The 27828-nt window shown below is 41.1% G+C and overlaps 1 protein-coding gene across 9 annotated transcripts in view; it reads right to left on the bottom strand.

The window, feature by feature from the left end:
• Positions 1 to 733: 733 nt before the first annotated feature.
• LOC113145492 (membrane-associated guanylate kinase, WW and PDZ domain-containing protein 1-like) overlaps positions 734 to 27828 on the bottom strand; it is a 78368-nt gene continuing 51273 nt past the window's right edge. For 4 of the 9 annotated variants that reach the window (XM_026332281.1, XM_026332282.1, XM_026332285.1 and 1 more), the window contains 16 exons: positions 26910 to 26967; positions 26571 to 26680; positions 25500 to 25622; positions 25122 to 25307; positions 24154 to 24765; positions 17149 to 17183; positions 14221 to 14476; positions 12343 to 12434; positions 11315 to 11510; positions 10851 to 11153; positions 8059 to 8262; positions 6389 to 6476; positions 6231 to 6291; positions 5428 to 5571; positions 5182 to 5320; positions 734 to 3587 (listed from right to left, as the gene is read on the bottom strand). In XM_026332281.1, coding sequence (XP_026188066.1) covers positions 2506 to 3587; positions 5182 to 5320; positions 5428 to 5571; positions 6231 to 6291; positions 6389 to 6476; positions 8059 to 8262; positions 10851 to 11153; positions 11315 to 11510; positions 12343 to 12434; positions 14221 to 14476; positions 17149 to 17183; positions 24154 to 24765; positions 25122 to 25307; positions 25500 to 25622; positions 26571 to 26680; positions 26910 to 26967 — 3689 coding nt within the window. In that variant the 3' untranslated portion in view covers positions 734 to 2505. Of the gene's footprint in view, positions 3588 to 4436; positions 4529 to 5181; positions 5321 to 5427; positions 5572 to 6230; positions 6292 to 6388; positions 6477 to 8058; positions 8263 to 10850; positions 11154 to 11314; positions 11511 to 12342; positions 12435 to 14220; positions 14477 to 17148; positions 17184 to 24153; positions 24766 to 25121; positions 25308 to 25499; positions 25623 to 26570; positions 26681 to 26909; positions 26968 to 27828 lie in introns of all 9 variants that reach the window. The other 5 variants (XM_026332288.1, XM_033325303.1, XM_026332283.1 and 2 more) reach the window with 3 other exon arrangements.

Raw genomic sequence — 27828 nt, 5'->3', positions numbered from 1 at the left:
TCCCTTTACACTAGGCCTTAATTCCCCAACATATTTCATAAGTTTAATTTTTTTTTGTTTTACTTATTGTTGGGTTGTCCTGTTTTTTTCTTGGACATGGTGTCTTAAATGGTGGGTGTTTCTCTGTTTTTTTTTAAGCCTTTTGAAGGCAGGGATTAAACTGCCAACCCTTTGGTTCATGAGTGACTGGCTCTACCTCCTGAGCCACAGCCACACCCAGCCCCAGTGTGATGTTAGCAGCACATTTGGTTGGAACAGTGGCATCACTTCTAAGTGCTTGAGAACTGAGAAGACTGGTTATTTAGTTTTGAAAGCAAAATGTCTTTTCTTTGATGATTTCTTTCTGCTGCTTTGGTCAAAAAATGAACAAACTCTGAAGCCTCTCCTGAGACATTACTGAACAACAGCGTGTGCAGAAATATGAAATCCTTTTGAATTTGTATGGAAAACTTTATTTGATAATAAAAATAGCATTCACAGACTTCTTTTGATAGCTACATATACATTGTAATCCATCTCAAGGATAGAAGCTGGATAAGATCACATCTACTTGTACTTAGACTAATGTTATGTATAGCTTCATGGGTCAAATAAAGCTATGAACAATGTAGTATTTATATATGCATAGTTTTATAAAAAAGATTGGCCCATATACATGTACTGCTTTTATCAACACAGAGACAGCATTATGTCTGGAGCACATTGCAAGAAATAATGCTTGAAAAACACAGACTGCATACAAGTGCTTTATAATACAAAGGCAGGCTAACCATCAAGAGAGACTCAAACTGACCAAATACAGTCTTTCATTTGAAAATGTTTTTTACATACCTGATCCAGAATAAATCAACACATTTCCCATAAATCATCAGGTCCATTTCAGAGATATAAACACAATATCACATTCCTCATTGCTGAGTTTTTCATAAATTTCTCTTTTGTACAAGAAAAAGGCAACATTTTATTCCTTGACAGGTTCCTAATAGTTACATTGGGAAAATTCTTTACAGGTGATGGCCAACGGGTTAACTTCTTAAAGGTGTTTTTTTTGTTAGTTTTTTGTTTAAATACAGTACCATGGTGACAAGAATGATCAAACAATGCATTTGTTGTGATTAATCCAATATATTTTTAGTTCTTAAATGAAACATAAAACAGAGAATACACACAAAACACATTATAAAGCAGCAGTCAGACTCCAGTGGCGTGACGGCATGGCTCAGCATGGCAGATTGGTCTTCTCCTGTATCAGGACTCTCCATAATTACCAAACAAGCTCTTTCTGTCAGGACCCAGGAGATGGTCGGTGCACAAATGTGGGTATCATTTACATGAGGACAGGGCTAACAGTTGCTGTGGGATTACAGTGCATGTTTCATATTGATTATTCTCACTCAAACCTATCAGATAAAGTGGTTAACTACACTTTAATTTACACATGCATCTTGCACAGGGATAATTTATACTTTTTATTCTTCTGTAATCCATATAACATCCATATCTGAAAAATATTTTTATGGCAGCTTCAAGCTGCTTTTCTGGCATAACGCAGACTCATCTAAAGTACTAAATTGAAATTTTGATGAGCAACAAATTTTTATAATTTTTCTTCAACAGAGAATCTACCAGACCAGTTGACAGGGAGTCATGTTCCTTCACCACTATCAGAACAGAGTGACAAACCACAGTGTAGGCCAGAGTGTTCAAGCTATGTTTATAATCCTATTCCAAGGGAGAAGCTAGGAACATAACAGTTTTTACATCAGTTGTTTGGTTTCTTTTTTTAAATTTTGAGATGGTGGGAGAAGAAGGGGAGCTGCCACACATTTCAAGGGTGCAACACGAGGGTACAGCATGCTTTCCCAGGTATGGTGTGCACTTCTACCTTAAAGGTTCAGTGACGCTTGCTCAATATATGTGCCAAATTAAAAATAAATAGTGAGCAAATGCAATAAAGTCATATATTATTTATATAATTAGCACTCTACTTTAGAATTTAAATTTTTGTCCAATGCGATTTCTACAGTTTTTGTTATCCACCAGTGTCTTGTGCTATAGTTTACTCAGTAAAGAAATTAAGTATGGAAAAGACATCTAAAAACAAGTTGAAAACAAGCTTAGTAGTTAGAAGTTACCACAGCTGGAAGCATATTTCATACCTCTGAGGGAACAAATATTTAGATTCAGCAATGCCTACATAAAGCAATATCACTGATTTCATATGCAGGCACATACAATACCTTTACTATAGTACAACAACCTCTGTTATGTTCAAAAAAACTATAACAATGACAAAACAACCAGTATGAACTGATAGGATTGTACTCCTGCTGTTTTATGAATCTCTGGATGGGATCACAAATAGTTAATTCAACCAAATCAATCAATAAACCATTCAACCAAATAAAGTACAAGAGTTACTATCCTCAGAAGTCCAATTCCAGTGTATGGTACAGAGTTTGCACAGATAGAGGAGAGAGTGGCGAGGGCGATCTCTGCTCTGCTCTAGATGCTGAGGTCTTTGGGGCTTTCTTTGTACAGCCTTCTCTTGGGCTCAGGGAGCTGGTTTGGGCTGCGGCCTACTGGGTTATTGTTATGGCCTGTGTTGTTGTAGGCGGCATTGTTGTTCTTCATCATGCTGTAGTAGTCCTTCAGTCTGGGTGCTGCTGCATAGTTCAGCTCGTCCCGGCTGTAGTTACTGTCAGGGGAAGAGTCCCGCTCCACTCGGTATCGTCTCTCAGGTGTACCATTGATCCAATATCTTTCTTCCCTCTTCTCTGAGGAAGAGTCTCTCAGGAGGTTGCCATTTTTTGTGGCTCTATCATATGTACGGCCCCTGGAAAGAGACATGGAATCCCCAACGTTGTTGCTGCGCTCAGGGGTAGTAGCCTCCTTGACTCGCCCAGCCATCTGTGAATCCTTGAGGAACCTCCTTTCATAGAACTTTCGTTCAGGGGTTACTGCGAGGAACCCTCCATCATCGTACTCCCTCTCAGGTGTACGATCCCGATGAGCTCGTTCTGCCCTGCGGTCCATGGACTTGGCCCGCCGACGATCGGGAGATGAGGCTTGCCTTCGGGTTGGTGAGCGGTCAAGGGAGCCGCGCCGCTGCAGACGAAACTTCTCATCCAAAGTAGAATTGCTGCTTGAGAGCTCTCGCCCCCTCAGTTTCTCAGCAGCTGCAGCCTTTTTCCCCGAGCTATCTTTCCTCAGAGTCTTTAGGAGTTTAGAGATGCCGCTCTCCGACTCAGATTTCTTGACTTTGCGGCCTCGACTCTTCTTGTTGCCATTGCTACTACTGTTACTGTTCTCTGGAGACTGCTGTCTGGGAGTACTTTGACTGTGATTATTATTCCAGGTGTGATGATGGTGGGAGTTAAATTGCCGGCCGTGGGAGTCCTTATGATCTGACCCAGCCCTGTCCCTGTCTCGGCCACGCGCAGCCTCCTCCTGGCGTGATGGTTTGTGAAGGTCTGGTGGATAACTGGACTCCAATGAGGTGTGATTTCGGCTGTTGGATGGCAGCATTCTCACTTCCGGAGTGTTTTGTGCCCCGGGTGTGGAAGCGTGCCCGTCACTGCTGCCGTCTGCAGGAGAGCGGAAAGGAGAAAAAGAACGATGACTAGAAATACCTTATAGAGTCAATGAGAAGAAGAATACATCAATGGCATGACGTTTCTTGTTGGTTCATTTGAACTCTTGCATTGACATGACTGAGGGTCAATGCACAGATAGAAAATATAGAAAATAGAAATCGAGCATATATGTGCTCTTTTATATGCTATTCATATATTATATATATATATATACATAGACATATATATATATATATTCCCATAAACAGGGAGGGTGATCTAAAGTGATGTATAACATTCTGATTTACATCTATACACATGAATTGCATTGAAGTGATTAAACACTTCAATATGTTCTCTCTATAGGGCTGCAACACAAGGTGATGTCAGCAACAGCAGCAGGTGCAACACATCAGCAAGTGTAGGGCAGAGGTTATCAATGACACAGCAGGCACCTGGGAATCATTCAAAACAAAATCGTGAAGAACTCAAAGTGCGTCAATGGGAGGGGCAAAACAAAAAAAAATAAAAAAACAAGAGTGTGTTTGACTGCAAGTATGCCAGATTAGAGACAGGTTGCTATAGCAGCAGCATGTAATGAGCAGTGGCATTAAATTAGTTTCAGTAAAAATATTTGGTTTGTCACTGGAGGACGCACATGTACGGTTTCACAGAAGTTAACTAAGAAAAGTTTAATTCAGGCACAAGACATTAAGCATGTACACTATGTAACCTGACACAGGCGCAAACACAGTGAGATGTAAGATGCAGGTAGGGATGAGCTGAAGAGAAGGGTGGATAAAATTTAAAGGGAAAAAAATGACCAGGAGATTGGACTGGGACAGACTTTTGGCTACAAACCGTGGTCTGATTTTGGCCCATTAGGTAGAAACAGGGCTCTCCCATCTTGTCATTCCTCATTGTACCAACAGCGAGATGAGGAGCCATCATCGCTGGAGAGAGGAGGAAGAGCCCAGCAACAAGAGACAATCAGAGAGAAAGGAGGAGGGATAGAGAGGAGACAAATAAAACAGACAAGAGGCTGTTTTACAGTGTGTCTTAACAGAGAAAAGAAGGGCTCTGTTGTAAATGGCAAGAAAACATTACACTTTATACAGTATTAAAAAAAACATATGAGGAGGGAAAAGTGTTAGACCAATAAACCCTCCCTAAACAAATATATATTATATACATATAATAAATATTATATACATATAATACATAAATAATAAAATAATGCTGTAAAATACAACAACTGTGAGGGGCATAATCTATTAGCAGAGCATACAGCTCTGGGGAGGGAATACCAACTATAAAACATACCTGCTTAAGATCCTGTAGAGAATAAATCACTGAACTAACTTATGTGGGAGCAATTCCTTTAATTGATTAATGATCTTTGCAAGCTCATGTCCTAAAAACATCTTCCTGTTAGAGGTTCACAGCAGTAACAATCGTGAAAATCATTCCATCAATCATCAATTTTAGAAAAGAGGAGTGTGCTAATCAGACAGGAGCAGTATTATAGCCTGTAGTTTGTACCGCTGGAAAAAGAAATAAGTTTTGCTCACATTTGCAGCGTTATTTACATCAAGTGTTTACGTACCATATTCAGGTACTGATCCATCCCCCCGTTTGAGGACGAGCCGTGCCCTCCGGCCACCGTTTTTGATCAGTTCAATTGCACGTGAATGCTTCATGTTCTTTGTGCTCTCACCATTAATCTCAAGGATCTCATCTCCCACCTAAAACAGAGAAGCCTTGTTATACTCACAGCTAGCTAGCAACAACAGCGTGCAAAGACTCAGGGACCTTCAGGCTGCCAAGGTCTATAGAAGAGCCGGTTTCATACCCTCATCTTGCCATTTCGGACAGCAGCACCATCCTCTGCTAGTCTTAGCACATACAGGTCCATGTTGTACTCCCTTCCTCCTCTCAGACTAAAACCAAAACCTTTACTTTCCCGCTCCAGGTCCACAGAGTAGAACTCAGCGTCCTGAGATAGAAAAGGAGAGATAATACAAGGAGAAGTAACTAATCCATGGTGCACAAGGGAGTCAAAAAGTGAGTCCAAACTTCAGGACTAATCAAGGTATGTCCCACAAAAACTCCCAAAAGTCAATTGCAGTACAATACTCTGGAAGACATGAATAATTTATGCAGCATGAGCCTGTGAGCAGGGTACGGATCACAGGCAAGGGCAGCACAAGGGCTGGACCTAAAACTTACCATAGTAATCAAAGTGTCCTCCTAACAGAAGTATGGCCTCCCCCTCTAAAATCATTTTCTCTGCTACTTACAGGTTCAAAGCTTTATTCAAAATTAAGGCACTCCAATATCATGCACTGGTTAATTGGCAACAGTTAAAATGTGTAGAAATGTGGTCATTTTAGATTTCTGTAACCTTTCTTTCTGAAACTGAAACATTAAAACCCCCTTGATTGGCCATCATTGAAATTCTCTTTTTAGCTCTCGGTTTACATTCATCACACTAGTTCTGTCACTATTCAAAAGAAAATGATGCATCAGTAGCTCTACTCATATCTTTATTGCTATTGTCTATTGGGGGATGTGACTGATAGTTGGTAACTGTTGTACTGAAATTGAATAAAAAACTAGACGACCATTACCTGTGGAGAAAACATCTATCCTTACCTGTGTTGTCTGAGTTTGTGTGGGTGGAGGAGGAGGGGCTCCTTTTGACTTTGAGTTATTCCTTTGAAAAGAGAAACTTAAATGAATATGCCTTATCCTACATTAAAAATAGAGGTTTTTTTCTGCATACTTTTAGACAATTATGCATCATCACTCACCGCAACTCTGTGGATTGCTGAGGTGTGTGTGTGGTGGTGATGGTAGCTATTTTCTCAGCATTAGTAAGTAGAGCAGCATTGGAAGATTCTGGAAAAAAAAAGCAGAAAAGTACAATTAAAAGAAAAGAAATACCAAAACTAAAACAAAGTCCCTGCTTTTTAAATGCATTTGCCTGTAGCTATGTTTTCAAAAGACACTCTGGAGAACAAAATGTTACTGTCCAGTAGAGTCCTGCTGATCCACCCACAGGCTACTCTCTTCAACCTGATGCTAACTGCCTGTGATGTTGTCATTTGTCATTTGCTCATGGACAACACTGGCCCTGCTGCATGCACTAAAACCAGCAGTAAAGAGAATAATAAAACTCATGACTTACATCAGTGTTTAATTTGCTACTCAAGGAGGTTAAAAAAAAAAAAAACAAGGTCAGCTGCTCCTTCTTGCATCTCTTTAATGCCATCTTGTCACCAGCAAGAACTCAGCAGCACACATTAGTTTCCAGTGACTGGTGGTAGTACGGCTCTGTCTGTTTTTTGCAAGAACATCAGCTTGACTCAGTCGTGTCAGGCTCTTTACTCATACTCTCGTCATTACTGAAAGAAATATGACCACACAGCCACCTCTCTGTCTTTCTGAGGTGAGCAGTTTGCTATAGCTACACACATCTTTGATGATATTTCAATACAATAAATGCCATTGTTCGCATATTAGAAGGCAATACCATGTTTTCTACTAGAAAACCTCACGTTGTGCATGTACATACACACGTGCGCCTGTGAAATAGTGAACATGTGTGTGTGGGAGTTTGTTCCCAACTCTCTCACCTCCAGTCTTAATTAAGCTTCGTTTTCTGTCTCTATGGAGGGTATTGCAGCACAGCTCTGCTCAGTGTTTTTATTAGTTGACCTGTGGCTCAGCCAATAACAGGCACTGTTGCTGACATGTCTTAAACTTTAGAAGATTAAAATGACCAAAGAAAAGCATAGCAGGAAATAAAGTGAAATGTATTACACATAATTAAATGAATTTCTTTTCAGTGTGTACTGCCATGAGCAGTATCACTTTGTCTTAATGCTGTGACTGAACAGTTACTTTTCATTTTGACATGGACAATCTGTGTCCATTTCAAACAAGAAAAACCTCCTTTACGCCTCAAAATGACGACTGACAGTGCTTTGTAATTAGGATTAATAGGTTTATGTTTCCCTCTGGTGGACAAAAATATGAGCTATATTCACATTTTCTGTGTTGTATCGTGGCATGGTATAATTAAAAATACAATAAAAATACATAATTGTGTAGTGTATAATACTACACAATTATGTATTTTTATTGTTTCAAATCTTTCATTATAAACTGCTTGAGCTGAGTTTAGAGTCCTGTGTCCTTTCCTAATCTAAGCTGAAGAATAGGCACTTGATTTGTGGCTCTGAACAAATCTCAAGATATCCATCAAGAAAATAAAGAAAAGGCAGGGAGAGTCTTACAATAGTTTCTGGGCGCAACTTCACCATACTCCTACTCAGTGACTCACTCTGAGATACCAGGGTTCACACACTCATTAAAAGTGCTCTTGCTTGTATAGAGCAGCCGTGCCCTTTTCTTCCCACCACATCCATGAATAAGTCACATCATGATGTATTATAAAACAGGAAGCCAAAAGCCTTACCATCACCTGGGATGATCCTAAGCGAGACTGTGTTCCCGGCTTCCTTGATCAGGTTGACTATGTCTGAGTGTGACTTGTTGGTGATGGAGCAGCCGTTCACAGCCAGTATTCGGTCCCCGACTTTCAGCTTCCCGCAGCGGTCTGCTGGGCTGCCCTCAATGATGCGTCCTATTTTGTGGGGCATGGCCACACAAGCATTTCCAGCTTTTGCGTTACCATACAAGTTGGTTTGTTTGATTATACATATTGTGTGTTAGAAATAATGTGTTGATGGTTTGATTTGGGAGATTATTTGTTTGATTGTGATAGTGATTTAAATTTTATAAAAAAGGAGAAGACAGAAAGAGAGAGAGAGGAGAAGTTTAATTATTGAAACCACCACTTCCCAATTCACCCACAGAAAAACTCTATCCTAGGTTAACATGTTGGAATGAGTACACATGCAAAATGTACAAAATGTATGGGCTCTGGGAGAATGCAGAAGCTGCAGCTATGGTGTCTTGGTAAGATTTTATAAAGAGGAGCACTCTAAGGTGGGAGGTACAGCCTGTAGCTAATATATGCAGACAGTGCAAGCACCACAATAAACACAGTCACTATGTTAGAGACAGTATTCAATACTACACAACTTTTTTGAACAGAAGCTCTGAACAAACCCTGGGGACCTCCAGTTCTCCTTACACTCCCTCTGTCTGCCCCCCTTTATCTGTGCTCCTCCCTATGCTAGCCCTGTTGTTTTTATTTATTTATTTATTTGCTACATCCATATTTATTACATAACCTCATTTCAGAGATACACCAACCCTGGGTCACACTAAGAGGGGATGGGCTTTACTGGACTGGAGGAAAATGCTTTATATATTTATATATTGATGAGACATAGGAGGTTGAAAATGCTGAAAATGCTTTTTTCCCCCCTTCAGGACTAAAAAAAAACATCCAATGCCCCTGGAAGATTCCTCAGAATCTTGCTTTTTTTTTTTTTTTTTTTTTTTTTTTTTTAGTGATACACCTCTTTGGTGAGACTTCAGCTCATGTCCCCACATGTTTGGAATCCATTAGGAGAGTGAGAGAAGGATGCTACAACACAATCCCAGATCAGAACATAAAAGAGTAAAGTCCATGCATCTCATCCTCCCAAGAGGATCGGTGCTGGAGTAGAGCAGGGGAACACAGTGAGGCAGCGGCAAAAACAAGAACCTCAGAAGACTAGAAGACATTCAGACAAGGTTGTTGACACCGTCACTGGTGTCACTATAAATAATACATAAATTATTGCAATATGTTTTGCAGAGAGACATGGTTAACCCATGGGATCAATGAAACTTTCCCTGGGCGATCAGTATTGGTCATGTCTCATTGAATCTTGTGTCTTGCTTGTGTGACATCACAGTGCATCATTATAATGGCTAACTGTACAAGGTTGGCATGACATTGGCATTGGAAATTCATCACTTGGAGGTCAACGGCAAATTTGTTGGAGGAGGATGTCTACAATTCCTCATTAGTGACTGAGCAGCTTTAATGCTTTCAATTCTGCTGTTTTACCATGATACGTGAATGGTATAGACAGCTATGGACTGTGCTGAGTAGACCTCAATTACTTGCTGAGTGAATTACTGAGGGCAGCTGTGAGGCGTGAATCTGTAATGATGGTGTTTGTGATAAAGCCGCAGCCAGCCTGATGCTGAGTGAGTGTGCTCTGTACAGGAAGAGATTTTTTTCATGATTGTAGGTCTGTGAACTGTGGCATTAAGTGCTTTCTTGTCAAAGGCTGCCACCCTGCTATTCATAAAGTGGACTGAAAAAAAAAACATCAATGAGGGGTAACTGCAAATGATGTAATTCTGATAGAAGATGGCATCAGTCATTTCATTCACTGGTGCATTTTCACTCTTATACTACACTGTAGTTGTGTCCTTGCTGGATACTGTGTATTGGAGACTGGTGCTGTTACATGCACCAATTCAGATTTTGTTTAAAGTCAAATTTTTGTAATTTTTGTATCTGCAGGCCTTAAACAGGCTTAAAAACACTGGATTTAGCAAGATAAAAATTATTTTATTTAGAAAGGTCAAACTATTTTCCATCCCATAAGCAGTAATAGAGATTATGAAATGTTTTGTATCTAATATCAGGGTGTCAGTGATAGGTTATACACATAGCACAGGCCCCCATAAATCCCTTAAGTAGAATGGGATTGTTTTGACACTACATTATGTGCAAAAGGATGTACAATCCTTAAATGTGGAGTACTGTAACTGTCACTACAGCTAAGATCTGTAATAGTTAATTCATACGGTCATCCTTTTTCGCTGCTTATTTTTATTAAATATATCATTACCATCTTGTGTTACTGTGTTTACAGCTAGAAAATACTGAAAAACTGTCTGTGGTCATTACTTTGGACAGTGAAACAGTCTGGCTGTTTGCATTTGAATTAAAGATGTGTTCACTTGGTAAACCCTCAAGAATCTGGTGATAAATTGAAAATTGTTTTCATCAAGTAGTATTGTCAGTCCTGTATATGGTGATGTTGCTCTGTGTTAAATTATTTGCTCGTGCTGCTACAGTAAGTGAATCACAGAAACAAATCATGATTGCGAGAGAGTATTTTCACAAAACATGCACCAGTGTAGATTACAAATACAATCAGTTGAGTCAGACTAAATTGAACCATGTTAATCCTTTAAAGTCAGTCAGCCCAGAGTAAACAAAATAAATTCTCACGTCACACTGAATAGAAGTCACCGTCAATCTTAACTAGCGCTACTTCAGTCTGCCTCACTTACCGAAAGTGGTGCCAGCATCAGGCCTGGAAACGGATGATACGATGACGAAACCAAAGCCCTCATTCTCACCACGCTGGATTTCCACGTCATACGGCTGCAGGGAGGCAGGCACCACCGCACTACCACTACCACCTCCACCACCGCTGCCTATGCCACTGGTTGATCCACTGCCAGAGCTGACAGTGTTGAGTGAGTTCTGGCTCCCCTGTGGGGTCCGCTTGCCCTCTGTCAGGCTGGGTGCCTGCGTGCTGCTGTGGTGGGAGGAGGCTGGTGATGGAGGAACGTCACCTTCTCCTTTTGACACTGGGATTGAGGAGGAAGAGAACTTACTTAGAGAAACATTACATTTGGATTTTTTCTGAAGATTGCCTGTCTGATGCACAGAAGAGAATGCAATGTGCATGATGTTTACATCACATGCACATTCATGACATAGATGAAGTTTTATGTAAACATCTAATCACCTCCGTAGCTGGGTGTCTTGCGTCTGACAGTGAGGTTGACATGGCCCTGCTTGGCAGCCTGCTGCATCAGCTGCACCACCAGTTGGTGAGACTTGCCGACCACTGCCGTGCCATCCACACAGATGAGCTCATCACCCGACCGCAGGCGACCATCCTCATCTGCAGCCCCATACTTTACTATGTGTCCGATGTAGATCTGGGAAATGTAAACACACCCAAAGCATGAACAAATTTCTGTGTAACAACACTATAATTTATTGCGTCGTCTATCAACACAGTATGTGAATAAAGTAGCTTTATGATTATGAGACTGTGGGTAATTAGGAATCAACAAACTGCAGTAAATTAAACTACCCAGCCAAGAGAGAGTGCTTTGACTCAGTATGACTTATCTCTTGATTTTAAAATAATCTGTTAAACACAGCAGCATTTCAGAGTGTACTGTTGCATTACTTCAAGGTATGTGTGGCTAATGTTCAGAGAAACCACCAAGGCCAGTGCAGCCTACTGGGACCTTGGAGAAGCTTGCGTGCTTTAGGCATTGTGTAGGAGTGTATACACAGCTCTGACAGAAACAAGAGCACAACTACCATATTTGGCAGAAACAACAAGTACTATTTCCTGTGGGGTAGACCTGAAACCTACTGCCATTTTATTTCCCTCTATTCCTCAATATCTGCCTTGCACTCTCCCTCTTGCTCCCTCCTTTTAAGACAAATATATGGCACACAACCAGAAGGATTGTTGAGTAAGGCCTTTGCGTCTCTTAACAAGCGGTCTATATGGTCCTCCAGAGAGTAACAGCTCCGGCTGGAGAGAGAGTGATGTGTAAAGACCTTCTGCTACTCCAGTTTAAAAGCAGAATAAACAGAAAGCAGGAGGAAAGGTAAAGACAGAGAAACAAAAAACCTTATATAACCTATGGAGAAGCACAGAGCATTCGGATATACAGTAGTACAGATGGTACTACAATTTATTAGCTACTGCAACAACCTATTGATAAGATACAAAGGTGGAGGGATACTTACAGGCTCCCCAGGCTCATTTCCACCAAGGATACGAAAGCCGAAGCCTGTATCCTTTCGCCAGAGGAAAATGTCCTGTTCTTGGCAATCTGGCACTGAAATGCACAAGAGAAACAGTGAAAATTCTCTAGTGAACTGCTGATTCGGCTCAAAGTAGACTCATTAGCATCTATGCAGGCTAATCGCTGAATGTTTGTTGCTTTTAACACGTTATGTGCTATATTTTGTCTAGTTATCACAAATCCATGTCCAGTTGTCTTCATGTGTAGACCACAAACTAGAGTGCAAAGTGTCACGCTAGGAAACCTAATCGTATTTGTGTGCAATATAAATGTTGAACCCTATTATTAGCACTCATTCCCAACCGGACCTTTCTTATGTGCATGAATATGCAGCATCTTTCTCCTGCACATCCCTCCTACTTGCCATCATACACACAACTCCCCACGCATTTGCATCCCACCATGGACTTAGCAGACTGTGGAGGAGGACACAGGCAATTTGGCGTCAGTCTGTTCAACCCAGAGGGCCAGTCTGCACAGGAGGCACAGGCCATTTCTTCCTGCACTGCCTGCTGTCTACAAGGCCACCATGCAAGGCTAGCAGTGAACCCATTAGCTTCAGCTCACCAGTTCCCCCAATAACTCGCTCAGTGTGAATTAAACTGCTGTGGCCAGACTTGTAATTAACCCTCCACTGACCCACGTCTGGAGAGTAGTGATCAAAGTAAACTAACAGTAAGAGGAACAGCTGTGTGTCACATCAAGCATCAGGTGACATGAGGCATAGGGAAGCTAAATTCACAAAAGCTCACCTTTCAGTTATACTGCCAGCCGCTCATATAATGCTCTTCTAGTGCACTCGATGCGTGGCTGCACCTTAGCACAAATTCCAGAGTGCTTGTATATGCCAGCAGCAAGCATGCAAATATAGACACAGAATGTGGGCCTTCTTGTCATCCTTAGTTTCCTTCTCTCTTTCCTGTGTTATTGTCTCTCCACCCCCTTGACCCTACCAACTAAAAAAAAAGAGGCTGCAGCACCTTTAGGGGTTACCAAGCTGATATACCAATCAGATGCAGCTTAAAGCAGCCCTCTCTGGGCCAAGTTAATATTTAATCAGTAACAGTCCTAGATTCTACAGGCAGCTATGGTTATTCACCAACACTGCAATATGTGGCATGTACACGACCCCCTCTATAATCACAGTGCATTGTTTTACGATACGAGATGTTTTTATTTATTGCATATACAAACGTATTCTCCTCTTAAATATCACAGCCAGTATGAGCGCAGGAGGTTTGACATATGTAATTCAGCCATGCAGGTGAGTGAGTTCTTTTGGAGGATCCATCTGTTTTCCCAAAGTTTCCTCTTTTAGAAGCAGAAAATAAGTGGTTTGACACCCTTACAGTGGTTCCCTATGAATAATGCAAGAATAGGCCATGACTGCAAATGATACTGTGGAGTCTTGCAGAGAGGCTCCATACTGTACATTCTGGTGTTCCAGTTTTGGATTTTGGATAGTGTTTTTCCAGTGATTTTACAGGGTGCGAGACCAGCTATTTGGCTGCAAAAGTGGTTAGTTTAAAACTTCAAGCAAAATGATTTAAAAATTGATGTGTGACTTGTCCTTTCACTGCATGATGTGCAGTAAAGTACACACACGTTCTTTGTAGTTACAATTTCTTATCAACAGCATCTGACGCGTGCACGCATACACACATATGATCATGCCTCTCATCAGTATGCATGTATGTGTTTCAGATATTCTTTCTCAGGCCATATTTATATTAATAGGTCTGTAACAAAAGCCTAAACCATGCAGATCCTTTAACACTCAGAAAAATTCTAGAATAAGACAAAATTGAATTCTACTTACGTCGGCTCTCGTACATGCTCCTGGACTGTGCCCAGATCTTAAAGGGGTCTGGCTTCTTCTGGAGGGTGAAGGTGCCATCTGCAGGGTCCTGAGGGGGAAGGCCTGGCAGGGGCTGGGTGGGGGCAGCAGGAGTGGGAGCCACAGCCTCGCTGGGCATGGCAGAGGGTGGGTGGCAGGGGGAATCAGTGTGGGTGCTGCGATGGCTGCACACACTGTGCTGGGAGCTACTCTGGCTGTCCTTTCTCTCTAACTGGTGCTGGATGGACCGAAAACAGAGAGAGAGGTGTATGTGTGTCAGGGATGGGAGTGGATATAAGCATGAGATGGAGGTAGAGGGCAGAAAGAGGACAGAAAAGTGAGAGTGATAAGTGAGTCAGTGATAAGGGCAAAATAGTGGGAAAAATAGATGAGTGAGTGATGATGGAGGACAAAGAGAAAGAAAAATCATCCAAGGTCATCTTTTTTAGACATTGCAGTAGAACATCTTTCAGTTTAAAACATCTGCTTGAGTTTGAGGAGAAATGACTTGGTTTCCATGGTTGCCAGACCATGCCAGCCTGTGAAATGTGAGGGATTTTTAAAGAACACAGATATTGTCGTTATGAATTCCATGATTCTTTGTTTATTACAGAAGGTTGTAGAGTATGCATAGAAACAGAATAAAGATTGGTCTCAAAAGAAAAAGGAATCTCTAATCTGTGATTTGAAAGCACATTGTAAAATCTCACCAGCAGAGAAGAACTCTTTGGACTAGTATTGCCAGTATGCTGTTGCTATTCATATAACTGAAATTGCTTAAAATAATCTTCTGTTTAAATTTGAAATTAAAAACAATTTAACAATGAAAATATTCAATGTTCATCTTCCGCATTAGGCAATGTTCAAACCAACTATGTGTTTGCATTAAAAAAAGGAAAACAAACAAAAAAATGCAGGCTTGTAATTCATTTAAATAAGACCAGTCAAGTGACACAGTCAGGATTCAAACAAAAAGGGTCCTGAAAAAAAAAACAAAAAAAACAAAAGAGAGAGGTGCACAAATGATATACAAATGGAGGACTCTACTTTGGAGTAATTTGGCCATCAGTGGGGTTCTGGCAATAGGCCTGTGGGAAACTTATTGGTGTATTCATTAAAGTAATTAATGAGGAATCCGCAGGTAATATTGCGGTGTAGCTGTACATGTTCCAGGTATGATGCAGGTATGGGATAAACATTCAGTACCATAACTTGGCCATGCTTGGCATGGTTTTCTGTAAACTTTACATTCTGATTCTGTAACCAGAATATGTAGTTATCTATCACCACATTTTAAAACAATTTATGAAAAGTGAGCCTCACTGAGAAAACACAATTAGTGAAATGCTTCAGTTCAGATTCACAACTGAATCATTTCTTATCTGACCTGAATAATAAACCACTGCACTGTAGAGAAGTTATGGCACCATCTCCTAGTCTCTCACTGCTCACACTGTACGAGACGAATGGTCAAGTACTCCAGTAATGCTTTTTCATGAGGACAATAGCCATGTAAAAGCGACTTTTCAAATGATCACCAGACTTGCTTACTGGGTTGAGACACCACTGTCTCTACTGAATATGGGAGTTAACTGTGAGCATCTATTTAGATTCTGAACTGGAGGCAAAGTGGTTGTTCTGGGTTGACACAAAGTTGTATGCAGCGTGACATTTCACTGACATAACACAGAGAGGGGGAAAACTGGCTTTTCCTGTGGAAAGCTAATCCATAGTGACAGTCGGACAGAGCCACTATTGGTCCCACTCGATCCCCTCACAGCACCCAGCCCTCCTCATCCCCTGGTCCATGTGACCTGAATAGGTAACACCCAGAGTTCTGACTGATTTCTGACCATTTCAAACTAATCCTAATCCTTCTATCCAGCCAGCTCAGGGGAGGGCTTTTAATGTCAATCAAGAGACATTGGATGAGGTGGATGAGGTTGCCTTTCACTCTAGTGATGGGAATTGAACCCATCACTGACTCTGGATTAGTCTGTCCAGAGGATATGTCCTACTGTTATAACTTGCCAATTTTCCAGGGGTGAATTAGGGTGCCAGTAATTTAAAATTGCACTGTCATCTCTTCTTGGCCTGTATTGATTTTTTTTTTTTTTTTTGTTAAATCAGGTTGAAATGAATCGTCAAAACATGGAGCCGTTTGCTCTTCTAAACTCCAGAATAACTGCAGTGTCCCATGTCAGAACCTCAGGCTTCTTTCTGCCTCTTTTTTCCCCTTCTTTCCCCATCCCTTCTTATCTTTCACAACTACAAGTCACATTGCAATCTGTTACAACCTCTCCTCCAGCTTCGCCACTCTCCCTCTACTTGTGTGTGAACTCATCCAGTCGTCATTGGCCCCTTCTCTCTCTCTGTTAGCTTCTGTAGCTGTGGGCTATCATAGTGATTCACTGCTGTGGGACAAGCCACCTCCACACTGGTCTATCCCTCCCTCATTCACATTCCCTTTCTCCCATCTTTGCTTCATGCCTCTCTTTCCCATCATCCCTCAGCTGTGGCTGCCTGCCCTCCCCAGCAGCTGGTCACTGTTACACTGTTCTGCCTAGGCTATGCTTAATCAGTCACAGGATGGCAGCATGGCAGGAGTGGGGGGTGGCGGGTGCATAGAGAAAGTGAGAGGATACAAAACAAAGAGAAATGACAACATGGAGGCAAGAAAATGATAACAATGAAAGAAGCATGTAGCTAAAAATTAAATTGGCAGACTATGAAAAAAGTAAAGAAGACAGCAAAAGGATAAATGGGGAGATTTCCAAAACTCTGGGTGCAGAACAACAGAGCAAGAGTTAGATATCACACCACATTGTCTTTTGTTCTTTAAATAGTGCTCCTTTCACTCAGCATGAACATGCACACACACACAAAAGAGCTGAAGATCATAGTACTCACCACCAGCTTTGGACTCCTCTTGGCTGGCACCACTCCTGCAAAGCATCGGCAGAGAGACAGAGAGAGCATTAATGACCTGCGGTGCTCTTCCCTTGTTCCCTTTGATCAAAAAACTCCCCAGGACGAATGGATGGACTCTTGGTTCCTGCTGCAGAAAAGAACGCAACTGGCCACGCTCTCTCCTCCTCCTCCTCTTCCTCTCTGTTGCTTTCTCTCGCTGAGCAACACACTGCACTAGGCTGTTCGCTAATCTAAGTAATCTCCACCCCGTGTGCTGTATCCCGCTCGACTCAGCGCTCTCACCCGTGCTATTGGAAGAGGAGTGATTGATCTGCCTGCATTAGACAGACTGAGTGATCCTGCAGCAGCCCCAGACTGCTGGTCCAAGCTACAGGTTCTCTCCCAATCTGCTCACCAGCTGTCTCCAGCACCAGCTCTCCAGCAGAACCTCAACTATTATCCACTGAGAAGAACCTCAGCTTGAGCTTCATATTAAAAGAAAGGATGAGGTTTTGCCTTACTATGCACATCTTCTGAGTAACTACAGAGCTGTGTCCTCTGCTCTCCACTCATCTGCTTTGCTCAAGGCTTACATAGAGATCTTCTCTCCCTGCCTTTTTTTCCTTGTTCCCTCCCCCTCCTCTTATTCTGTGCACCATGAGTTGCTCTCCCTTTCTGTTTCTCTCTCTCTTTCATATATCAGTTAACATACTGTAGAGAGTCACCAAGAAGATCAATCTCATTTGTGCTAATGAAATATTAATAGTTGGAGCCAGTTGTCAGGGGAGAGGATTCACAGCTTATCAGTGTAGGGAATAATCCACATTCCCTGTTAACTGTTTTTTTCTACATCCTTCACAAGCCAAAACTCATTCATGGTGTAGATTCCTCTCCCTCAAACGTCAACAGCAGCCTATTTATTTATACTCCACCTGATTATTAATACCACACGCAGAGAGGAAAGCTAATTTCCCTTCTTGAAGTACCTTTTCTTGCTACTTACTATAACAAAGTACGTTGAGACAAAAATAGACAAATGAATGCATGAATGACACGAAGCAGGATTGGGACAAAGAGTTGCAGTTGCCAAGGCAATCAAGTAGTTCTGTATACAGCAGCAGTAGTCTACTTTCTTAAGTATGAGGCATGAACGCACCACATCTACAGTGATTCTTAACATTTGATCCACGACAGCCTCATTCTGCTTGATTTCTGCTATGGACACATGGACACCGCTAAAAACACATTTTCTACAACATCTGAAAGCCAGCATGCACAGTGAAAAACCTATCGGAAGTATTAATGGAAGGTCACAGCCATATTAACGCAGGCAACAACATGCAAGCATCCATCTTAGGCTCTTCAAGCTGCATTGGAAAAAAAAAATCATAAAATGTTAAAACTCTCTGTTGCTGCAAACCCATCTCTCTACATGATTCATTATTTATCCTTTCTAAACCCCCCCCCCCCCGATTTCTCTTTCAGCCTCAGATTATGGGGTGCCAGTTACTGGAGCAAGTGGAACATCTCAGCTGCTGATGCGCTGATGAATGTTTTTGTGCAAGTGTTTCTGACCCAGGGAGGACACATATCAGAAGGTCAGACGTCAATAAGTGTTTCCCATTACCACAGCAGGTTATGTGATCACGGAGCAGTAAATTCAACAGCGTGGAAGGTCAGTATAAACCTTTCACTTTGAAGGTTTTCAGAGGTTGTTTGAAACTGGCAAAAGAGGTCAACATAATTAGCATTAAACTGATAGAAATTTAATTTAGCTATGGACATATGGTTACTAAATTTAGTTGTGGAACTAATGGGGAATAAAGATTCAAGGAATTGATATAGGTTGACCCCAGCTCTACATTTATACATTATAGCTTGTGTCAGCTAGAACAGCTGATTTGCATGCAGCGCAGCATGAATGCATCTTCATGCCTGATGCAGTCTAGAAAATCTGCTTAACATACAGTGGTGTTGGGATGCTGATATTTATGTGTAATTCAGAGTCTGGATGGATGTGACATTTGTCACATCCAGATGAAGCTCAGTGAAAGAAATAAAGGAGGAGCATAATGCACATGTGCACATGCACAACACTGCAGAGATATTCCTAAATGCATGCATGCTTTACATATGCAAAATCAGCACAGGCAGGTATGCTTTTATATTTTCACAGTGTGAGTTTGCAAGCAGACACACAAATACACAGCACATTTATATTAAGCAGTGATGCCATTATTCTGATATTTCTTTAGTCTGCTGAATGACAGGAAGCTTGGCTCAATACACCGCAACAAAATGCTGCACCATTTAAAAGACTCTTACTTGCTCACTAAGGATCCAAGACTTGCTTAAAAGGCCTGATTTCATTATTAGTGAGGCAACCTTCTACCAGAATGACTCTGTGCCAATTATCATTCAAATGATAAGGAAAGTTAAAGTGATGCCATCAGTTGTTTGGTGGCCTAAACTGGCCCAGTATCACTGTGGAGGACATCTTTAACAGTAAAATGCGAAATCTGTCCATAATAGGTAGCAAATACGGTGCATTCAGAACATATTCAGACCCCCCTTCACTTTTTTTCAATTTTGTTACTTTGCAGCCTGACACTATTGTTTAAAATGTTTTTTTCATTAATCTACACTCAGTACCACATAATTATAAAGGGAAAACAGAATTTTAACAATGTATTAAAAAGTAAAAACAAATATTTATTTTATTTTCAAATATATCACATTTACATAAGTATCCAGACCCTTTACTGAGTATTTAGTTGAATCACCTTTGACAGCAATTAGAGATATGACACAACAAGCTTTGCAAACCTGTATTGGAAGATTTTCTGCCGTTTTTTCTTGCAAATCCTCTCAAGCTCGGTAAGGTTGGACTTCTTGTCAGTTGACAGCCATTTTCAGGTCTCTCCAGAGATGTTGGACAGGGTTCAAGTCAGGGCTCTGGCCTACACTTTGAGCTCATGGCTTGGTTTTTGCTTTGATGTGCATTGCCAGCTGTGAGGCCTTCTATAGAGAGGTGTGTGCCTTTCCAAATCATGTCAATCATGTCCAGTCAATTTACCACAGGCGGACTCAAATCAAGGTGTAGAAACATCTCAGCAAGGTTGAAGAGAAATGGGAGGCACCTGAGCTAATTTTCACTGTCATTATGTGGTACTGAGTGTAGATAGATAGACACATGCAGCCTTTAAGACTTTGATATTATAACAATCAACATTTGTGCTCAATTCCTTGAATAATTTGTGTTTACAGGCAAGTAATGATAACAGGATTGGATCAGACTTCAGATCAGACATTAAAAAGTGACCTTGCCTTCTGGCCCATCTTATCAATGCTATAAGAAACTTTGTCAGAGATTGCATTTCAGAAATCACATGTGAACACACTAGTTTTCACTGGTGAACAGAAACAATGAGCACATATTGAATCAAATAGTGTGTTTCAGCATAGTTATGTGGGTACAAAATGTGCATGTGTGTGTTAGTGAGTGGGGGTCATTCTTTCATCCTGAAGCAGCAGCAATGAAAAAGCTTGAGCTTTTCAAACTGAATGTGCAGTGCAGTGAATAGCCCAGTGCTTCAATATGATGTTGAAACTGTGGCCTTGGTGGGTATATGCACAGACTACACATGGAAACAAAGGGCCCTTTCTCCACGTTGGCTATATTGTCAGAGGATGCGCAACATAGGCTTTGATCTCTTTTGGTGACACCTGTAAACATTTGTCCCTTCTCTATATAAGATTGTCCTATTACCATTTGCTCTAAATTTGTTCTAGATTGTACAGTCTTGCTCTTTCTAATTGTGTTATTATCTCCTCTAGATTTTATTCCCCTTTTCAGTGTCTTTTTATTCTCTCTCTTCTTTCTCTCTGTTTCTCAGGGGACAGGAGCACTGTGCACAATTGTCATGGCAACAACAATGGAAAGACAAGATGGAGGAGTCATAGTTGGCCTGGCCTCCCTTACAGGGGAGCACCCTGTGTGTGAGAACACCAGATGTTATCTTTTATGGGAAACTAACATTTCCCAGACTAGAAACCTTAAGCTAATAGCTAATACTTTTAAACAAGTAAATGTTCACACATATAACTCTTTGGACTTCTGAACAAATTCACGATAAAATTGGATCCTGCACATCATACATGCTTAACACATTTGGGTCCACTGCAGATTAAAGTCAGATTAAACTTCAGAAAGTCTAATCCAGAGAAGTGTTTTAATAAATATATATTTCCAAACATTAAGCCTTTTAGTTCTTTAGCAGCTATTTCTCTCATTACCACAAAAACCTGTTCTACAAATTACACGTTGCCATTCTGTCCTTCTCTAGGTGTTCGACGACCACAGAACTGCAACTAGAGGGACCATTTGTTGGGCAATCCAAAAACTGTTCAACGCAGCTGCACGGAGCATTAAGGTAATGGCAAAAGCACTGCAGCCTTTTGCAAATGTTCTGTGGCAAAACACATTTGAATTTCTTTTACTTAGCCATAAGCCAACTACTCAGACACTGTTCATTTAAGAGCAATGCTGCCTCCTGGGCACAAAAGACCAACAGTTGAACCGGTGTAGTTTGACAAACGATGAATCTCAGCACTCTAACTATGTTAGTTTCAGGATTTCTTTTTACATTTTGTCAATGTTCCAATGATGTGTTTATAGCTTTAACACAAAGTATGTAACTAACACAACTTGAGTCACTGCAGAAAGTCATATGCAGAATTAGAATGTAGCAGACATAAAATAACTGTCATGTTTAAGAGAAAACAATCCCTGCAGAAAATCATTGTTAGATGTTCAGCTTGACCTTGTGTTTTCTGCCCTCTCTCAAAAACAGCTCTGCTGACTGTGAGTCAGACAGTGCTGCTTGATGAGTCACAGATAAACAGATTAAGACTTCTTCTCCTCTAGCTGAAGTCCACCTTGTTCCTCCTACTCCTCCTCTCCTCCACGTATACTTCTCTAAACCAATCCTCTCATAAACACTCGCTGAACTTCCAGTGCTGTTCAGCAAGTCTCGCACTCTCTTCTCTAATTCTCTACCTCCAAACACCACCCCTAGCTCCCCTAGCTTTTATCTGCTTTAACTTGTTCCTCTTAGTTCCCAGTATAATTCTTTATAAATAATTACACCCTAGCCTGCTAGCAATCACTTGAAAAGTCAATGCATCATTCTCAGATAGAAATCCAAGCACAAATCTCATGCCTGGTAACCTTTATAAACATTTAACTAGCGATTGTTTTTAACTAGTTAATCTATCATGTATATTTTTAGGGTTACTCTATTACCAGTTTAGTCAAGAAATCTTTGAAAATCGCCTGTGGCCCATTCAGCCTTACAGTTTGTCGAGAGGAGCCAGGCTGTGAGAATTTAGCCCCAAGTTTCGCCGAATTTGGACACATGTAATCTTAGCTGTTGGTGGACTACTCCCACGGCACAATCTGGGACTACCATTATGAATTTATGAGCAACTTTTACCAAAACTGTCAATTTTCATCATTGGGCCCTGCAGGAAAAAAACAACATAACAAAGGGCTTAGTTATGTTCAGCCCTTAATCTTATCAGTCTTTACTGATAAGACTTGACTCATAATTTTGCCTTAATTTTGAAAAACGTGTAGTCTAGTATGATATTATGACTGTCTCTCAGGTATCATATCAGCATTACTCAGTCCCAATGTCTAACCATTCAGAAAGCAGCTAAAAAAACCAGCTGCCTGTGTGTGTTTTCAGTTCCTCATCACCTGACCACTCACCTGGGCCTACAACAATGACAGGCTGGTGTCAAAGCCAGCAGAGGTAATCTGTGCTGCTGTCCGGTGCCCTGCCTGTCACAGTGACTGTGTGAAGCCTCCATTCCATCTATCCTCACTTTTATTCCCTGTCTGCATTTCTCCTGCTCTCTTTATGCCTCGTGCTATATGCTCCATTAACAGGAATACTGCCCTCTGTATCACAACGTCCCTCACACACGCTCGAGCAAATAATGATGCTGACATTTAACAAAATACAGAGCAGTGTTATTCTAGCAGTAGTGCACAGGTCAGCTTATTAGAGAGCATAACTGATGTGGGGTGCACACCATAACCTGCCACTAACAGAGATCAGGGTGAGGCGGCACAGACGGTTTAACAACTATATGGAGTGGACACAAATGAGGGACCTCTAATGTCATTCTATGTCTGTGTGGATACTTTACAGTTAGGCAAACAATTTGTTTAGTTTTGACATTTCAATGAGAAAAAGCATTTTTCCCTGGGTCATTCCAGGCCAAAACTGTAGTGTGTAGTGTGCACTGGAACAGTATGGGGGTGAGCAGGCAAAATGGCATCGACCACTGTAAATCTGCACGTGTGACTACAATAGGAAACATAAAAGTTCTCAATATTCTAATCAAAACTGATGAAACATTCAACCATTTTCTGTGTTTATGAACGCAGGCTCTAATCTCCTCTCACTTATTCATTTCAGGTACAGTAACTTAAAAAAACAAAGACAAGCAAAAAAGGAGAACATGCACACACTTCACACTACCCACATTATCATACAGGCAACATGAGACAATAACTAAAGTAAAGACTGACAATAGCAGCATCTGTATGATTAACTTATACAATTCCCTGGCCTAATGTGCTCCTCCTCCCCTCCAATCTCATTCATCCATCTTGCCTCTTTACCCGGCCTCCCACTCCTTCCCACACTCATCTGCTCATCCTCTGCTGTCCTAACTCAGCCCATCATCTCTTTACCTCCTCATTTCATCCCATCCAGTCTGAGCATTTTCACCCTGCCACCCACTCTCTTCCTCACTTTCCTCACTTTTCTCTCCTGCTTTCTCAGTATGTCACTCTTTCCATGCCAACTATTCAAGCTGTTGTCTGTTCAGCAGATAACAGTACATTTTTGTGTGCTTAATCACACATCCTGTTCCTGTATCTATTTATCCACCTTTGCTGACAAAAATCTGACATCAGAGTGTAATACATACCTCTTTGCACCAGCATGGTGACCTCACTGCCTCGGGGACATTTGCTTAGCAGGTCCACCACCTGGTTGTGACTCATATTCTGGACATTTTTCTTGTTGACCTCCATTAGAATGTCCCCCTCCTTAAGGCCACGGCAGCGTGGATAGTCCACTATCTGCTTGACCCTCTGCCCTCCTCCTGTCAGGCTGTCTGCTATGGTGAAGCCAAATCCTTTGTCTCCCTTTTCCATGTGAATGGTGATCAGCTCGGGCTGGGTGGCTATGGACGAGGCCAGGGTGACCACATCACTGGAGTAGCCATGTGAGCCGTTAGATGCCACCTCAGACGAGGGGCTGTGTGGTCGAGGCTCCCTCATGCCATTAAGAGGTCCAGCCTGGTTAGAAGGCGAGTCAAATGTCTCCTGTCCGTTGACAATTATAGGCTCCTTGTCCAAGATCGCTACAGAGGTCACCAGGCTGGTGTTTGGGTCGTCGGGGTCAAAGGGCAGCGGGTAGCCCCGACATAAAGCCAGGTCCACCATGGAGCCGATGGGGATGGACTGGAAGATCTTCACCACCTGAGCGTGGGTGTATCCCAGCACAATGGTGTCATTCACACTGACTATTACATCACCTGTGCCAAGAAAAAATTATACAATTAGCAACATTTACACAATTAACAGCTATTTAAAGTTTTAAAGTCACATATTACACTGTTGGTGTTAATTGGTATCAACCCACATTTGTGTGATTTAGGTAATAGTGAAATTCCACTATTCAGTTAAATGAAGCAAAACCATTTTGCATATAACTCGCAACCGCACAGGGGTGTTACCCGCCTCTCACCCATTGCATGCAGGGAAATGCTTCGGCCTTCTGCCACTCTGAACAGCACAGTACAGAAAATGGATGAATGTGTTATAGGAACACCAATGTGTGGGTTGTTGTGTGAAAACACTGCCCCCTGTGGATGGTGGTTATGTACTGCACCTGTCTCCATCTTCCCATCTACAGCTGCAGGCCCGTCCAGGACCAGACTTTTGATCTGTAGAAACTCGTCTGGCTCATCACCTCCAACCACAGTGAAGCCAAAGCCACGGCGACTTTTCTTCAGCTTTGTGTTAATGAAAGTTCCTTTCAGCTCTGCTGGGTTCCTTGTGAAGAAAGGTTTCCCTCCTAAAGACAACCAGGGAAACAACTCTTATCATCAAATCAGAGATTTGTTTTTTCCACGGAAACTTTCCACAGTATGAAAACACATGAAAACAAACTAATTATGCTGTATCTTAGGGCCACTGTCATGAGTATATTATATAAAAATCAAGCAGAAGTACAATATCTACAGGGGTTATAAGCATAAAGATTTACGTTTAACTCCTGCAGGGCCTGGAGGTAGACTTGGTGGGACCTGTGGTTCCCTGTAGGTCTCCATGTGATTTGGAGCATAGTTGGCCAGTGGAGCTGCTGCTGAAGAGTGCTCTTCTATCCACTCTGCACAGATATAATCACACACACGGACATTAATCTGCACACACTCGCCACAAAAGTGTATGTACGTGCCACATGCAAACACAAATACAAACACTTGACAGAAACATACATGCAAACACAAAGCTCAAAGCACATTCTGTACAGTTTTGATACTTGATTTATTTCTAATCAAATCAGTTTACATCAGTTTATACTAGTGTTATTTGTTTAATGTGTTGTATTTGTATGTGTGTGATCTAAACCAGGAGACTCAAAGAAAATTACATATGGCAGTAAACATTTTTTGACATCGCAGAATAAAGTTTTCAAAGTCTAATACTAAAGAAAACAAGAAGTGTCCTTATGATTTCTAAGCACATTTATGTGTGATGATGTTGGAGATAATGGCATCTTGGAGTAGTGCAAGTCACACAGAATATAAAAAAAAATATCTGAATATCATGTTTGTCTTTTCAGATTTGACAGCATTATGACTCCCAGAAAGACTACCCAATGAATTTTGATGCAAATTGCAGCAATCAGCAGCTCCAGCTACTGACAGCATTAATAAGTGCACGAAATCAGTGTGCTGAATTACAATTGACACAACGACACAACGGCATAAAGTTCAGCATACAGCGTTAAGTGGTAAACATGAGAACGAATCTGAATAAGGCAAATTAAGTGATTGAATACAAAATGACATACAGCATTTATGATTTTGAATCACATAAATTAAAACACAAACACCAAAGACAACACGAGGGTTTGGGCCAGCTCTATTTTATTAAAACATATTCTGCATGAGAATCAAAATTTGCATTTAATGATAACTGCTGAAAGCGATCACAGCAGAGACAAAAGCAGCCTGGCCCAAACCCAGAACCACAGTGGACGTACTAGAAGGACATGACGCTCACAGACATGAAGAAAGAAAGAAATGGTGCCTTGCCAGGGCAGGAAACGAACCTCGAATATACCGCTCACCTTCTGGAGGCTGCGGCTGCTGCTGCTCCAGGATTTTCCGACGCCGCGCCTCCACCACTGGGTTCTCATACTGGGTTTTCCTGTTTATGTGACTGAGAAACACAGAAGAAAAAACAAGATAATAGGGATAATGATGGGTTAAAAAAAAAAGAAAGAAAAAATGGCATAAAAGCTTCAATCAATCAATCAATGTAAAGGTTCTGTCTTTGCAGTAAAACAGCTGCTGCACATGGCCTAAGGACAAAAAAGTGTGCAGGAATATTTTTAAGTCCTTCAATTGGACAGTAGTATTTATTTAAATCAATAAGGTGATTAACTTACTCTACATAGTACACCCCATACACCGGGTCATCTATTCTCTCCCAACCTGGAGGCAGCTCTGAAATACAGAAGGTGCACAACATTAAACACAGAATGACAACACTTTTTACCTTTTAGCTTGGTCATTAACATCAGTTAGCAACAGACATCAGCGTCATTATTCTGCACTTACAGTACATACTGTGTGCCATAGCATCTAAAAGTGTACTGGATCACATTCCTCTGTTATGTTACATCTTTGATTACAGCAAGAGGGTCCAGATTACTTAATTTTGTTTGTTGTTTCTTTATGTTGTTAAGTCTGGTTTCTCAGGACTTACTGCGTTATGGCATATCTCTCACTCTATCTCACTATTTTTAATTCCTAAACAAATGACAGATAAAAGTAAATGAAACACTGCAGCCTGTGTCATTTACTGCAGTGCAACAGGACAATGTAAAGCATTTTCATTTCTTTTTAAAAGCAAATTTTTTTCTTTCATTGTATTTCATAAATTATAAGTTTAAGCTTTCCAGGGACTTGCAGCACTGTTAAATGCTGCCCTTAAATGTCAACCTTATATTATGGTAAAGGCACAGCATTTCAGATCAGGTACAGAAGATTCTGGCTGTGCCAGTTGTGCACATTTACCAATCTAGGCAACATGTCAGACATCTGTATCCATCAGTTAAGTATCTTCATAAACCAAATTATGGTCTGGATCACTCTCCTGCTGCCTAGTATTACATTTATTATGCACATTAAGACTCAAACACAGCACAGTAAATGTGAGAACAAATATACTACACAGCTACAAGTTTATATCAACAAGCATTTGTGGTTTGGGAATTTGAAAACTGAAGAACAAACATCTACATTTATCCACATGCTGTAATTCTTTTGCTAAATATAATAAGATATTATGGTCAGCTCAACAAT

The sequence above is a fragment of the Mastacembelus armatus genome, chromosome 7, assembly GCF_900324485.2.
Source record: "Mastacembelus armatus chromosome 7, fMasArm1.2, whole genome shotgun sequence".
Classification (NCBI taxonomy): Eukaryota; Metazoa; Chordata; class Actinopteri; order Synbranchiformes; family Mastacembelidae; genus Mastacembelus; species Mastacembelus armatus.
Note: the sequence above shows the minus strand (reverse complement) of the source record. Positions and strands in the feature narration are given on the sequence as shown.